Raw genomic sequence first — 15,085 nt, forward strand, 5'->3', positions numbered from 1 at the left:
ATGCACAGGGCACAAGTATTTGTAGTAACCTGGGCTTGTTTTTAAAGCATTGCTTTATTGAACTGCCATTTGTGTGACTCCTTTTTGAACACCTTCCATATTTAAGGGGTGTGTCTGTGCAGGAAGGGATCCCTTGATGCTTTTTTACATGGTGAAAGGGCTCTGCCTGATGTGTGTGTGGTTGGAGCTGGAGGACTGCTTAGTGCAGCTTTCAGGGTTATCCTGACTCGTGGCACAAATTTGCCATTCGTGCGCCTTAGAGATGTGGATTATGTTCAACTCTAGCTGAAAAGATGGCCAGGAAGACACAGCCAGGACAGCAGAGAGGTGATGTACCCAGCCAAGCTCCTCTCCTGTGCCACCTCTTTTCACCTGGTCTCTGTGGTGCACCTTTCTCCAAAGGCAGTCTGAGCATCCGTACCTTTGTGGTTCAGTGCGTTGTACCACTAAAGGTTTCTCTTTCCGTGACACACGTGCCTCTCCTGACCCATTCAGCTGGCTGGCTGGTGAGTTCTGCTGACTAAATTCATCTGTCTCATCCTCATTGATGCTACAGCGGCTTCAGTCAATGAGTTTACTGGGGAAGCAATGCTTGTCAGTTGTGTTGTGGTTTCGTTTAATTTAAAAGCTGATGGTCCCATTATTTCCCTTCATGCCTCCTGCCAATTACTGTTGATTTTGCCAACATCCAGATCAAGGACCTACTTACAGCAAAATATTTGCACTCACTGAAGTCGTTTGACAGCAAATATTTGAATTTTGCAAAGCTGTGTTAATGCTTTTTTTCCATTATTTGTGCTTTATATGACTTATTCATACTGTTTTGATTGCTGCTGCGCGTTTCTCTTTTAATCCGAGTGCAGAAGGCAGGATTTAGAGTTGTTATTAATCCCCATGATAAAGCCCAAGGTGTGCCTTCGTTTTTCCATCAGAAGCATCAGCAGGTGCTGCCCTGCTTCTGTTGCCCTGCTTCATCAGTCCCAGCTGCCTCTGGGGCTGTTGAGCGGGAGGTCAGGGCCCTCCCTGGAGCTGCTGTTGAATGCCTCTCAACAAATCCAATAGCTATTTTGTTTATAGTCCAGCTGCACTCAGAATTGCAGTACCTGAGGGAGGAGGGTGAGAAATCCATTGGTGCTGTGTGCTTTTCAAATGGTCAAAGATAGGAAAGGGCTACTTTGTGTCTTCCCTTTCTGCAGAAATATGTTGGGGCTGCTTTGCCTTGCACAGCAGCACAGGTTCCTCCTTGCTTTTGTTGTTGACTGGATTTGCCGTGCCAACAATTAGTGCTGGTTACCTTGGAAACTGCTCTGCACCCTGCTGAGGATTCTGACAGGCACATTTCGACTGAAATTGCTTTGTTTTCCCAATTCTGCAAGCATACATGCAGCTAATCCTTTTGCTGTGCCCTGCCTGTGTTCCATTCCTAAAATGTAGCAAAATTAATGAAACGTATTATTTTATCCTTTCCATCTGTTTGCATCTTTCTTTATCCCTGTTTTAGCCTCAGTCCTCTATGAGCATTAATTACCTTTTGCTTTAAACAAGCTCGCTGTTAATTTTCACGATGGGGTCTGTGGGGTAACGTTGTGAATGCATGTGCAGTTTTGACACAATTTTCAGTCTCCTCTTCTCTGTCTCTCCTTCCTGTCATCCCTTTCCTTTGCTTTTCTCCTGGAGCATTTGTTGTGCTGCGTGGTTCCAGCATGTTAAACTTTGTTTGTGCCCTAAACAACCTTTGCTTTGCAGAGACCAGATGGCTTCCTCCATGGCTACGACAAACTCTGCTGCCCCTGTAGTGGTGTGAGATAAAGCTGCTGCTCAAAAGAGCAAGCAGTGGTGCTGCTCTTAACTGGGAAGGTGGAATTGTGGCAACATCAGGGCACCCACCTGCAGAGCAGGAAGATGCTGAAACCAGTCCTCAGATTGCATAGGGGAATGAGGGAGGTGGAGAGAAGGTCCTGCTGGGTGGGGGCTGTCGGAGGCAGCTATCGCTGCAGTGTCGCATAGGCTGTCATGTTCACAGCACACTTGTTTCCTCAACAGATTGTGCCCAAGGTTATGGTAGGTTGGGAGAAGAGAAAGTGGCCAAGGCTGAAGGAGAACAGTTACAAAGGGCATGAAGGGAACAGACACACCACGCATTGCTGCGGAGATCTGTCACAGATCTAATTTCAGCTCTTGCCATTGCAGCTCTCAGATATTTCTAACAGTTTTCCAGAAATATTTGGTGAAAACTCAGACATTTTTAAAAGACTTCTGTGACCATCTGTACATCTGTCGCTGGGGCTGGTTAAAAAACTTAATGGGCTGGAAAGGCTTCCTGGGAAATGAAAATGATGTAGGAAATGGATTCAGGTGGCAGTGGAGGCATCTGCAGTCCATCAACAACTGCAGCAGGATCGATAAGAAATGAAGAAGGGCTTTGAAATGACATCTTGGCCTTCCACAAGTTCTGATCCCAGATCTTTGGCTCTGCTGGAGCCATCCGCTGGTCCCTAACCGTGCTTTTACAGACCCTGTGTCTCTGAGTTGTTTGTGGGGAAAGGAGGCTCCAGATGTCCCGCTTTGGTGCGCTAGGGGCTGGGCTTTGTCACACAGAAGGTGCTCACTGGCTTGAGTTCTAATTTTGGCTTAAGTTAACACAGCAGACAAGATCGATGTACGCTCTCTCAGCATAGCATGATCCTCACATCCCTGCCAGAGAATGGCCACAATACGGTTAGTTACCAGACAAACACGAGCGTGGGCTGAAGTGACAGCCCGTAGGAGAGCGGTACAAGTGCCACCCCTGTGCCTTTTAGCTCCTGGTCTCTCATCTCGGCCTGCCCTGCTTGAAGAGCTCATGCTGAGCATGGTTTGCAACGTCTCTTCTCACAATGGAAATCATATCTGAGGGCCACCTGGACTTTTGGTACCATGCTCCCTGCAGCTGGACTGCATCCTATAAGCAGCTGGCATTTTGGTAAAAAGAAACAGCCCCACTTTTGGCCTTCTGTTGTGCTGGTGTTTTATGTGAAGCCAAGGTCTCTGTTGCCTTTAAGAAATATACATTTGTTGTTGTCATTTGTTAGTGCTGTTTCTGAAGGAACAAAGTGGGGGCAAGGGGTGTCTACCTGGCTAAAGAGAGAGAAAATAAAACATTACAATGAAAGCTCTCTGCAAAGCTTTTAAGCTGTGAAGAATTTGCCTGGCATCCAGGCTGGCTAACTCTCCTTTTTTTTTGTTCTTTATCATTAGGCTTCCTTGAACTTTAACTGAACCATAAGGAAACTATGAAGAGTCTCAATAGCTGCCCTGTGAGGATTTGACTTACCCATTGGATCTGCTATTTATAGTGTCCATTAGTACAAAAATGTCTGTCCTTTTGCAGCAGTCATGTATAGCAAAAACACTGCTGTTCTGGTGAACTGCCTGTGCCTCCTGTGTCACCCAAAATATCCATCAACAGAGTGCTCAAAGTGAGCCTTTCTTGATTTTAAAATAGAAAAAAAAGGATAACAACCCTGAGGACATTTTTATTTTTTATTTATGTATTTTCGTAGTCTGGAATTACCATTTTTCAGGAGGCACCGTTTTACCTCCAGCTGCATCTCCCTGTTCAGCATAATGTGTGTCCCAGGCAAATTAAATCAGGAAGAGAACTGAGGGGGCAGAAGCTGTCTTACAGCCTTGGAGGGCCCATCTGCACCCCAGAATCAGGCTGTATGTAAACAAGTATAAATTTGTAACAAACAAAATCATTTGTCGTATAGATTTGTCCTACCTTGCTGGGAAGAAGCTTGTGGTAGTTTGGGTGGCAGAGACTAAGTGGGTTTCCTCTGGATATACTCCAAGCTACTCAATATGGTAAAAGTTTCGATATTCTGTTTCTGAAACATTAATTGAAGCCTTTTCTTGTAATTTTCATGTGCAAATAAGCTTAAAAATTGATTTTCTGAAGTCTTCCCGATTGTATCAGTGCAGACTTGATGATGTTACTTCTGTTGGTGTCGTGGTTTATAGGTTGGTGTGGAAGTTTGGACAGAAGGGTCACATTGCATGAGTGCGGTGTCTTCCAGAGCCACAGTGTTCCCTGCAAAGCTCTGTGTCCTTCTCCATGCTTATCAGAGCTGTCAGGGCAGTGTTCCTCCATATTCTCAAGTGAACAGAATCTGAGCACGAAAATGCTGCGTGTTGAAGGATGCTTTTTGCAAGAAAGACAGACTTCCTACCTGCATTCCTTGTCCTGCAATGCAAGGTGCTGCAGCTCGGGCTGTGAGGTGCAGTGTGGAACAGAGTTCCAGGTGTCTCTGGAGAGAGGGAATGCCAGTCTGGAGAATTCATCTTCCTACTTGTTTCCTGTACTGTTGTGCAGTCTGTGTGTGCCTCACAGCACAGGGAATTGTCAGGACCTGTAAGGATTTCCAGGCACTGTTTGTGTCCAGTCCACTGCTGCGCACCATGTAACCATCTGGGAGGGTTTGTGAAGCATCATCTCTTCCCTGTTCCTCACTGTGGGGTACAGAGGAACACATCCAGCATCCAGCAAGGGTGGAAGTGGGAAAAACTCCAAAATGAGATACAGGAGCCTAAAATGCAACTGGGAAGACTGATGGGTTTTTAATCAGCGTTGCTCTTTGGTCCATATGAGTGGAGCCACATGCACGAGTTGCTTATGGGGCTTGGTCTCATTTACATAACAAAGTGGAGTTTCACATAATGCACTGAGGGCGTGATGTTGACTAGAGGGACAGAGAAGCAGAGCTGCCACACCTGGCCTCCTGCTGATATGGGCATCTGTATCACGTAGTCTCTTTCATAAATATATTGATCTCCATCTCAAAGCCAGATGAAGTTTTTCCTTCTGTGGGGAAGACTGCCAAAGCATCATGCAAAACGTCTTCTGATTTCAGGTCTGATTTCTCCTTGATCATTTATCTAGTCAGTTTATCCTTGGTTTTCCTCATCTATTCTTAGATGAGCAGTGTTTAAAAATCAACTTATTTTCCATTGCTTGGTGGTGGTTCTGACACATTCATCCATCAGCTCTTGGTATTGGCTGCAGCCAATGATGCTGTGTTGTAGTCCCTGCCCTCCTGGCAGCCAGTCAAGAGGGAAGTGAATGGTAGGATATAGATACCAACAATTATGAAAGTTCTTTGCCAGTGGGTTGTTTTTTTAATATCTCATTACATACTCAGTTTGTTCAAAAGGGAGATTAACGGAGCGTTTTGTTTTCAGATGAGCATGACCGTGAAAGTCGAGTAACTTGCATCTGTGTTTCTTGGGGAAAAAAGTTGGTTTTTCTGAAGCACAAATGAAGAAAAATAACTTTGCATTAAAAACACTGTGGAATTCTGCCAGAGTGAGATGAAGCCACTATTAATCTAATGGACAGCATCCCTTGTTAGGGTGGTTGCCGTAAAGTTGCAAGTAGGGCATTGATTTAAATATACTTCCCCTTCCCTTGCCTGGAGAGAGCGGTAATGGATGAGCAGAGAGCTTTTATTTCTGCCCCCAGGGATGGTGTTTAATGGGGGCTCTGCGAGTGCAGAACGTTGCCATCTGCAGTGGGGTGGAGCAGTGCTGAGCGATTCCTTGCTGGAATCCTCGCGATGGAGGATTCCACTGGACACACTGCACAGTGCTGGTCATGGGGAAAGCAAAGCACAGGTCGTGGGGCACCCACCTCCATGGAGCATGCAGCAGCCCCAACGACTCTCCTGGTGCTCCTCTTCCTTGCCTGAGCACAAGCAGCAGCTGGGAGCAAACCAGTATCCCAGACCAGGGCCTGCGAGTCCGTCCTGCACCATGGATGTTATCTTCTGCAGTCCACTTGTGTGGTATTCAGCGCTACTGGTTAATTAAAACTTCTTGTTGCATTCTTAAAAGGGATGAGGAGCCCAAAATACACGTTTAAATTATATTGAAATATTTGTCTCTTCTATTTCAAGTCCCTCATTAGCATACCCTTAGATGTGTAAGTGCCTTTAATGCATATTAACTGTGTGCTGATGGAGTGGAAACATCTGAAGTACAAGTAAGAATACAGCTAACTCCATACATAAAACGTCATGAAATCCAGTTACTGAAGTGATTGTGCTACCATGGTTTGCAAAACAGTACATAAGGAAAAAAAAATAAAAATTTGCAAGACATTTTATAAATGATCATTGTAAAATGTTGCTGTTGTTGCACATTGTCCCTAACAGACCAAAGGAAGAACGTTTCATAGTGCTGCTTCGTGCATCTTTCTGCAAAGGCTGGAATCCTGGTCTTTATAAACACTCAGCATTTTCCACAGAGGTCTTTTGAATATCTTGTCCTTCTATTTCATTTTTAATGATTTGCTTTTATTTCAGGAAAAGATTACCTTCTAGAAAATGCTTCAAGTCAGTCTCCATTTTTTAATATGCTGTTTGATCTTTACAATTTTTGAGAAATCCTTCTCATTATTGTGCTTTTCTTTGTGTTGTTTTTTTTTTTTTCTCTTTTTCTCTGCTGCCACAGAAGAAGTGTCTGCAAGGATAGTGCAAGTAGTAACAGCTGAAGCTGTAGCAGTCCTGAAAGGTGAACAGGAAAAAGAAGCCCAGCACAAAGATCAGCCTGGACCACTACCTATAGGTAAAACAAGATGAAGAATGCTCAGAGTATCCTTGCATCTGCAAACATCATATATACGTATATTAAAAAGAAACCCAAACAAACAGTTTGTATTCAACAGCACAGTGTGTATTCATGTAGGTCATAGTCGTGGGTGAGCTACGGCACCATGCGATGCTGTCACCCTTACTGCCTCAGTTCTTCATTCCTCTTTGGCAGTCCCATTCACTGTGTGCCCACAAAAGCAGCTTTCCACCTATCTATTGAGCAGTGCAGCTGTGACTAGAGTTGGTGGAGGTGGTTTTGTGTGGTGGACCAAGCAGCACTGAGAGCCCTTTATGTTGAGCTGTTGGAGAGGAAGCTTGATGTCTGAAGAGACAAAGATTAGGTGAGAGGCATATAAAAAGAATGAGATTTTATTGGTTGATGGCAGCTACTCCAGAATACAGAAGATGAGCTTCTTGACAAGACACAGAGAGGAATAGGGGACCCAGGGTGGGAGTGGGAGAGGGGACAGCAGTCGTGAGTGTGAGGCAGAGGGAGGGACACCAGGTGGAAGCAAGTGCGCTGCTCCAGACTGGGGGTGGTCCAAAATGCAACTGTATGTATATAGAGGTAACTATAGAGCCATTTGTGGGTACAGTGCTTCCTCACTGCCAGAAAACTTCCACAGTTGCCCAGAGCGTGTACACAAACACCAGAGAAAGACCAAATGCTGTCCTGAATTGATGAATGTCTTACAAGCCTGTCCCCAGGATTAGTCTTGCTGAGAGTGTGTATGTTGTGATCAAATCCAAATAACACCTCATGGTATTTTTCCCACAGGCATTCCACTTGGTACAGTGGCTGGACCCTGCCTAGGAATGAATTACAGTCAATGAGTAATTAAAAGAATTAGTTGTAAATTTGATCCCTAGGTGCTTTGCTTCATTGGATTAATTTTGAGCTGCAGGTTCAGCAGAGTGATGTGTGCCTCAGTAACTCCCTTCTTTGCAGAGATTGAATATTACGTGAAAGACCCCGATTCCACAAAACACTTCATACATATTTAAGGACACAATGCTTCACTGGGGCCTTTGTGAGTCAAAACGAGTATTCAGTTACATGCAGTGAGGTAAAACACTTCAAACATGGTAAGGAGTGCTTCCTCAGTTAGCATGTACTGGTACAGTTCCCATGATCAATCAGTATTACATAAATGCAGCTACAAAGGGCCTGTAGTGAGGATAGAAATACTCTGTGCCTGGACAAGCAAATCTGACGGGCCACTCACATAGGGCTTTCTTCCAAACTACATTGGCCTCAGGGGAAAGAAGGCCAGGAAAATTCTTCTGGGGCTTTGAAAGTGACCCTTCTATCCTTGTAAGGAGTCATGAACTGAGAGCTGGTTGTTGGGACTTGCCGTTTATATAACACAGATCTGTTAACAGACTCGTTACTTTTTTCTTTTTCTTCTCCTTCAAAATGTGGCTCAAGTCACAGTGGAGGCTTTGGTTTAAAAAAAAAAAGAATCTCAAAATGATTAGTATGAAATCAGATGCAGAAATTATGTTGAATTCATTTAAGCAGTAGCTTGTTCAGGATTTTATCTTACTTTTATTGAAATTAATGAAAAAACATCATCTGGTTTCAGCATGCAGACTCGTGACTGGAAATGAATTGAAACATAACCTAAGTGAAGCTTTGATTTCACAGCGTCTCAGCTCAATTGTTAACAGGTCATAGCTGACATAAGTTCTCTGTGCTGATGTCTTTTGTATTTAGACAAAGAGTATTTGCATACGTTCTGTAATTAACTTTGAACTCAGTAGAAGCAAAATAAAAAAATGGTTGTAAAGTGTTTTGTGTTCACATACTGAAGGTAAACTGAGAAGATTGGATGCCAGTTTCTCGCTGTTACAGTTAGCCTGAATTCGTAAAATCTCTCCTCCACGGATGCTTTATTGTTGTTGCCTTGAGTGACTGAAGGCTAAGTGCCATACTGATCTGAAAGATAATTTCATACTTCATTTTTTGTATGGCACTCTTTGACTAGAATTTTGAAAATAATGCGTTTCATCTAAGAAAACAAATCTTTTTAATATAGCTTTAACAACCCAGAGTTCTGAAAGGTTCTCCTGCAGATCCCTGGCATGCAGGTCCCCATCTGCTCTCAGCTGGGCAGCGCAGGCTGACTGCAGCCTGCATCAAGCATTGGTCTCCTGGGAATTAATTGCTGTATCTTGTTTCCATTGTTTGATTTCCAGCAGTCGAAGAGTCAGCCAACCTGCCTCCTTCCCCACCTCCTTCGCCAGCTTCTGAGCAGACTGGAGCTCTGGAGGAAGGTAAGGGTCTCCTGAACAGCGTACGGCTGCCAGAGGAGGGATGAGACATGAATCTAAAGCAAAGGGGAATCAGAAAATGGAGATACCTCCTTCAGCTTCTTGTGGAAAGATAAGGCATTCCCCAGCAGTAACTCCCCATCTGCAAACCAACTGCAGTGCATGGATGAGGTAGACCCATATGCACAGACATAACTGACAGGATATGTTAAGTACATCCATATTGAAGAAAAAAAGGTGGTGATGCTAACTAACCCTTTAATCTGTCACATGTAATATCAGCTGGGATGTCTGCTATCCCAGTGTGGTCACCAAAACTCAGTCAGTATGGGTAATTCATGTTTTCCTAGGATTCTTTTGTCTGGATTCTGTGTTGTTTTGCTTTTAATCACCGTTAGCTTTGTATTTGGAATCTTAAACGCATGAAAGTAAGGAGGTTGAGCGTTGGATTGTTTTTCTGATCTTCAACCTGTAATTCCTGCTTCAGTGTCTGCATGCAGCGGGGTTTGTACGCATCGTGCAGGAGTGAAATTCTAGTCTCATAAAGAACATTTCTGTTATCTGCACAATGAATATTCAGTCTCCATAGCCCATGATCTCTGCTTTTCCCTCCTGCTAAAATCCCCTCATCAAAGAAATCAAGCGTTCACTTAATGTTTAAGTAGAAGTCTAAATCCCAGTGAAGTTGTCAATATGGTAAGCGTGTATGTCAGTGGTTTCTTCAACAGAAAAAGAGTGCTGCATCAAGGTCATCAGTAGAGAGAGAAGGCAGTATACCAAAGCTGAGCCATATCACGTAGATATAAGGAAAGAATTTGGGTTCAGAGTCTCTAGGTGACTGTCAGCTGAACTCTCCAGTGTGAACAGTGTTTTTGTGTGTCCATTTATTTAGCCCTTCTTTTTTTTTTTTTTCCCCCCCCAGCTTTTTTTTTCCCTAGTAAATGTATCAAAGTAATTTCTTGTCATTTGTTGAACAAGCTTTGTTAGTATTTTAACAGAGACTCTATTAACTTTGGAAGTGAATAGCTCCTACTGCGTGTGCTAACATAGTTTATTGAGACACTGCAGTTAGGCATGTTCATTCCTCCAGTCCTTTCTGAGATGATGCAGTTACAGCTTGTGTTAACAACAACATGGGGCAGTCCACTGTACTGGAAATACATCATGGATATATGGTCAGTAACCAATATGTAAAATCTGATTCACTGGGTGGTAGTTCTGTTGTGTTGGCAGTGTGTGTGTGTATTTTGAAAAACTGGTACACGAGTTCTCATCATCAAAATGACTGACTGGGAAGGAAGCTAGCAGAGTGTTAGCAAGGCTTTTATAGTTGTTAACCAGGTTTTCACGGCTTTTTTTCTTTTTGTTATAGAGTTCACTTGAGTAGTTTTCCATATGCTTTTTGATTTTTCACATCGCAATAAAGGCCCTGACCTACTCCAGGCAAATGTCAGCGCTCTTCCATTACTTCGTTTAGGGTTAGCTTTATGTATTATTTCTATTAATTACGTTATTTGCACGTATTGTAGGGTTTTATAAAGCAGTCACATTGATAATTGTCAGAAGATTAAAAGTTGTCCCCTAAGGAGATGGACACAATCTTGCAAGTTGTACTAGCAGAAGGTGGCGAAATGTAGCCCGTGCTACATAGCACGATGGTGTTATGGACTACTGGGCAGTGTTGTTCAGAGCTGGGCGTGTGTCTCAGTACATCACTCAATATCACTGTTCTTCTTCTTCCTGCACGTACGATTGAGTTAATACGGTAGCACTACTGTTGCTTTTTCCCCAGATGTTAACATTGTCCATTTTCAGTGTAGTAGTGGGCTCGAAGAAATACAACATTTTGTGTTCTGCTTTATGTTGGAAGTTGTGGTTCTCATTTCCTGTGGGTCAGTTGAGTTTTGCTGACCTAGGGGAGCCAGTTCTGTCATTTTGATTCAGGCAAAGCTCCCACTTGGAAGAGTTTACCTCAGTAGGTTTTGACCCAGTTTGTACTGTACTTGTTTAAACCTTTGGTTCCCTATACCACCAGGCTCTCCATCCCCTGCACCTTTACATTATCTGTCTTTCTACTCAGAAAAACACATTTATAAATTTATTCAGTTCTGAAGCTGTTGAAGAAGAAAAAGGCAAGTATTTGGTATGTGTATCTGACTCAGGCTTCCTTTTTTTCTGTTTTCTCAAAACGTTTTCCTAGCGCACTTGTCAGTGTGTGTTGCATTGCTGTGAATTCAGAATAGGCTTCCTTCAGTCATAGTAGACTGAAATCACTGTTGTAGACATGACAAAGGTGGATGTGGCCAGCCATGCAGCAAATACAAATTATTAAAAAAAAAAAAAAGGTAGAAAAGACAAAGAGGTTTGTGGGTCAAGTGTATTTCATGAGAGAAGGGAGGCAGTGGATGTAGGTTTCTTCCTTTCGTTTGGCTGCAAAAAACCATTTCGATGAGCCTGTCCCTTTTTACTGCTGCACAAGGTAAGATAACTAATGTGCCCTATTGACACTATTTCATTTATTTCACCTACTGTAACATATTTTTGCTCAGGAAATTAAATTTTCACTGTCTGATCCTTTCATCAGTTGTATCTGGTCATGCAGGACTGATGCGGTGCTCTCTTGCCAACCTGGCATTTCTTTTGTGCTCTGTGCCTTTTGACAATGGTCTGCAGTATCTTCGTGTAAAAATTCTTCTAAATGTTACAAGATAGCAGCATGCCTTGAGGGACTCCCTTCCATTTAGAAATAAGCATTTCAGGATATGCATTGTATATCAAATGAGAATATTTTGCAAACTGAAAGTAACTGTATGTCCTATAAAAAAGGATCTATATGCAGTAATCATTATCTAATGAAGGGCATTCTTGAAATATACCTGCAAGCTAAAGCTGAATTAGCTTTTGTGAGAAGTGATTTTTATCTTGGACTTCAGAAAAACGTGGGAATTCTTCCTGTGCTTTAGATGGAAACTATTAGAAGGGACTAAAATTGCAAAGGAGGTTTTTTTGTTGCATAAATACAAACATTTTTCTCTTCAAAGATTTCATCGTCATGTTAGTGCAATTTTCTGCACTAAGTTCAAAAATAACAAAACTGAAAAAAAAGATGTAAATCTGTGATAACCACAGACATAATGGTTCCAATTAGACTTTGCAATGATTTTGGCCCGTCACAGTAGTGTGTATTTGAGCATTTGTAATGTTGTCAGTCCTGCTGTGCTAAAAAGCAGAAGCAGTCCTATGCTTTTTTGACCTCCTTCCATGCAGAGCCCATGAAGAAACAACTTCCACCTTTGTTCACATCAGTCTAGAACAATCAGAGTTTCATTTTAACTCCAGTTGGTGCATTTTACATCCGAAGGGTCCGTGTTTAAAATAGGATCCACAGCCAGAAAGAGAACGTCCACTTTTCTCATTGCACTTTCCATCTCTGTAGTGCACCACCTCCTCCTCTGTGCATGTTTTCCCTTCCTGTTGTGCTTCTGGCCACGAGAACCTTCTGTTCTCTTCTCCACAATACCCTGGTTCCAGCAAATAGATAGCAAGTGCATCACACCCCTTTCTGCTCTTGTCCACAGTGATAAACAGAAACTAGTGTGAGGGCATCTGCACAGCACTAGATCTTGCAGTCCTGAATGTGCTCAGGAGAGAGTTGGCTCCTGGGCTGTCACGTGCTGTGCCATTTCTTCATCCTCTGAAACGTATCTTTTGGAAACAGCGAGTCCCCTCAGATCTGTCACTGCATTTTGTGGAAGTTTCTATCGAGAAGAAACCTGTGGTTATGCATTGCAGGTTGATCAAGACGAGAAGATGCTTCACTGCAACCTTGTTGCCAGGCCTGAAGTGCTAGGGAAAGGTGGGAGGCAAGGTTCAGCCCTGCATTTAGCGTCTCTTATTGCAGGGCTCTGCAGTTTCCTGCTCAGCAGAGGCAGGCAGCTGGTACATTTCTCTACACCTTGCTTTTAAACACACTTGAAGTCCTGAATCTGTGTTTTAGATTACACTACAGGGGTGGAGCATCTAAATTATCAGTAGTTCAAGGCAACGTTTGTGCCCTGAACAAAATTGTAGGTATGACTCCTCTAAAGTTCTTCGGGCATTATTTGTATTTGTGCATAGGTGCACTTGACATACATTCATTACTGGTCAGACCAGCTCAGGGCTGTCACAGACTCTGACGCAAGGATAGTCTTTCTTTTACAGCACAGGAAGACATTTTGGAGCTATTAATATTAAGATTGATGAATGATTTTTCTTTCTCTTTTTTTTGGGGGGGGGGGTTTGTTTTTTGTTTTTCCACTGCTTGAGCCTAATAGGGTTAATATTACAGCATCCTTTTCTGGGGCAGAAGAAACACTAATCAATACATTAAGAGCTCTTAGTGATGGGATCGGTTTGGTCACAGGGTGTGACCAGATGATAGAGGTGGATAAAAATGGCTTTCTAAAGCCTGGTAGTGGTAGTAACAGTGGCATTCATGAGCCTTTGGGTTGCACACAGAGATCTGGCTAGTACCAGTTATTCTGTCTGTGTTAAAGGGTTGCTTCCTGACTCATTGCTTTCTATCTGTGAGGAAAGTTTTGGAAGCTCTGGGGATCTTTAAGTTGTAATTGTCTGGAGAAAGATGAGGGTACGCTCAGCATGGACTCTTTCCTGACGCTGCTAGGAAATCCAGTTGGGTTAACTGCAGCTGCCACAGGCAACAACAAGTTGCAAAAAAATGGACTTGAGATGTATTTTCTCTCATACTAGAATTCTAGTTTTTCATGGCTCAATTCGTGGTCAGAGCAGACTATAGCCAGGTCTCCTCTTTAGGTCTGTATGGGTCAGTCATTTTTGTTGCACTGTATTATTTTTGTCCTGGAAGAGCAAACCCAGGCTATCTCTCCCTATAGCTGTCAGTAGATGGTGTTGTCCTGAACTGATTATGTGATTATCTGTGAAGCTACAGTGGCGGGTAAATACCAGTTCTTCAGAATGACACCTTTAAACTCTGAGGTGGGAAGCTTTTTCTCCAACAGAAATGAGCCACAACAGTGTGAAATACAGGACCAACAGAGAGTGCTATGAGCAGCTTTGTGTGGCCTTTTTCAGAAGCAAAGAAAGCTGGCAATTAGACAAAGGCACTTTTGTTTGTTTGTTCATTTTGTTTAACTGTTATTTACAGGAAAAGGAGTGAGTACATTTGAAATAGATAAGAATGACAATTGGTGAAAAGCAAACTAGTTTACACTTAGAATTGAAGGACTTACAACAACAAAAAAAGTACACCTTGATGACTGCCGTTGACACCTGGTGACGAGGAATACAAAAGAATGCAACTGTTGGGACAGTCCAAAAGTTTTTAGAACAGCCAGTGCAAGTTGTGAGATGTGGTTTGTGCGCAATGTATATTCCTCTAAATAATGAGTGCAGTCTGGAAATTACTTTACTCCGGCTGTTGGTTCCCAGCGTTCACAGACCTTGCAGGAAGTGCCACATTCATGGCACGTGTTAAAACACACAGCTGCCCCATCCCTCCATCCTGCATTACTTTGCAGCTTGGCTGATTTCACCCACTCTGCAGTATGACACAGTGGCTAGTGTTGCTGGTGCATGCATCCATCCTGTCTTGCCGTGTTTCTGTCTGTCCTGCAGTTTTTGTCTGTGTGTCTATTTGTAGATGCAGGGGCGGAGGATAAGGTGGGACCGCTACCCCTGTGCCCAGGCTGCGGGCCTGCTGCCAGCAGGGAGTGGCGTAAAGGCCTGGCCCCCTCCATCTCAGTGTCTGTAGCCGATGATGAGCCCTACAATTCGGATGAGGAGTACTATGAGCACCCTTTGTTCAGCTCGGAGTGGACTGGCTCTTGTACACATCCCAGTGCCACAGTGAAGAGCACAGAGGTCTTGTTGGGCTATGATGAAGGTGAACTGAGCATGGTCCCATTTTGTTCCTCTTCCCCTCTACCCACCTGCCATCCATTCCATTATATGTGTGCCTGGGATTGCTGCTTTCTGGGGAAGGAAAGTGTCTGACTCCCAAGTCTTTCACTCTCAAAGTGAAGCTGCAGTGTGAACACTGAATGCTATTTTGGTGTCAATGAAACCGTGCTTAAACCGTGTAGGTCTACTGGCCAAGTTGATGGCAGATGCAAAAAGAGCAGACACTAATTTGTACTGTGTGACAGTGAATCACAGCTAGG

The 15,085-nt window shown here is 43.3% G+C and overlaps 1 protein-coding gene across 41 annotated transcripts in view; it reads left to right on the plus strand.

The window, feature by feature from the left end:
- The window catches only part of MAP2 (microtubule associated protein 2), a 192,535-nt gene that overhangs the window by 140,179 nt on the left and 37,271 nt on the right, over window positions 1–15,085 (plus strand). For 31 of the 41 annotated variants that reach the window (XM_048953526.1, XM_048953528.1, XM_048953523.1 and 28 more), the window contains 2 exons: window positions 6,490–6,603; window positions 8,829–8,906. In XM_048953526.1, coding sequence (XP_048809483.1) covers window positions 6,490–6,603; window positions 8,829–8,906 — 192 coding nt within the window. The remainder of the gene's footprint in view (window positions 1–6,489; window positions 6,604–8,828; window positions 8,907–15,085) is intronic. The other 10 variants (XM_048953536.1, XM_048953567.1, XM_048953566.1 and 7 more) reach the window with 2 other exon arrangements.

The sequence above is a fragment of the Lagopus muta genome, chromosome 8 (assembly GCF_023343835.1).
Source record: "Lagopus muta isolate bLagMut1 chromosome 8, bLagMut1 primary, whole genome shotgun sequence".
NCBI classification, from domain to species: domain Eukaryota; kingdom Metazoa; phylum Chordata; class Aves; order Galliformes; family Phasianidae; genus Lagopus; species Lagopus muta.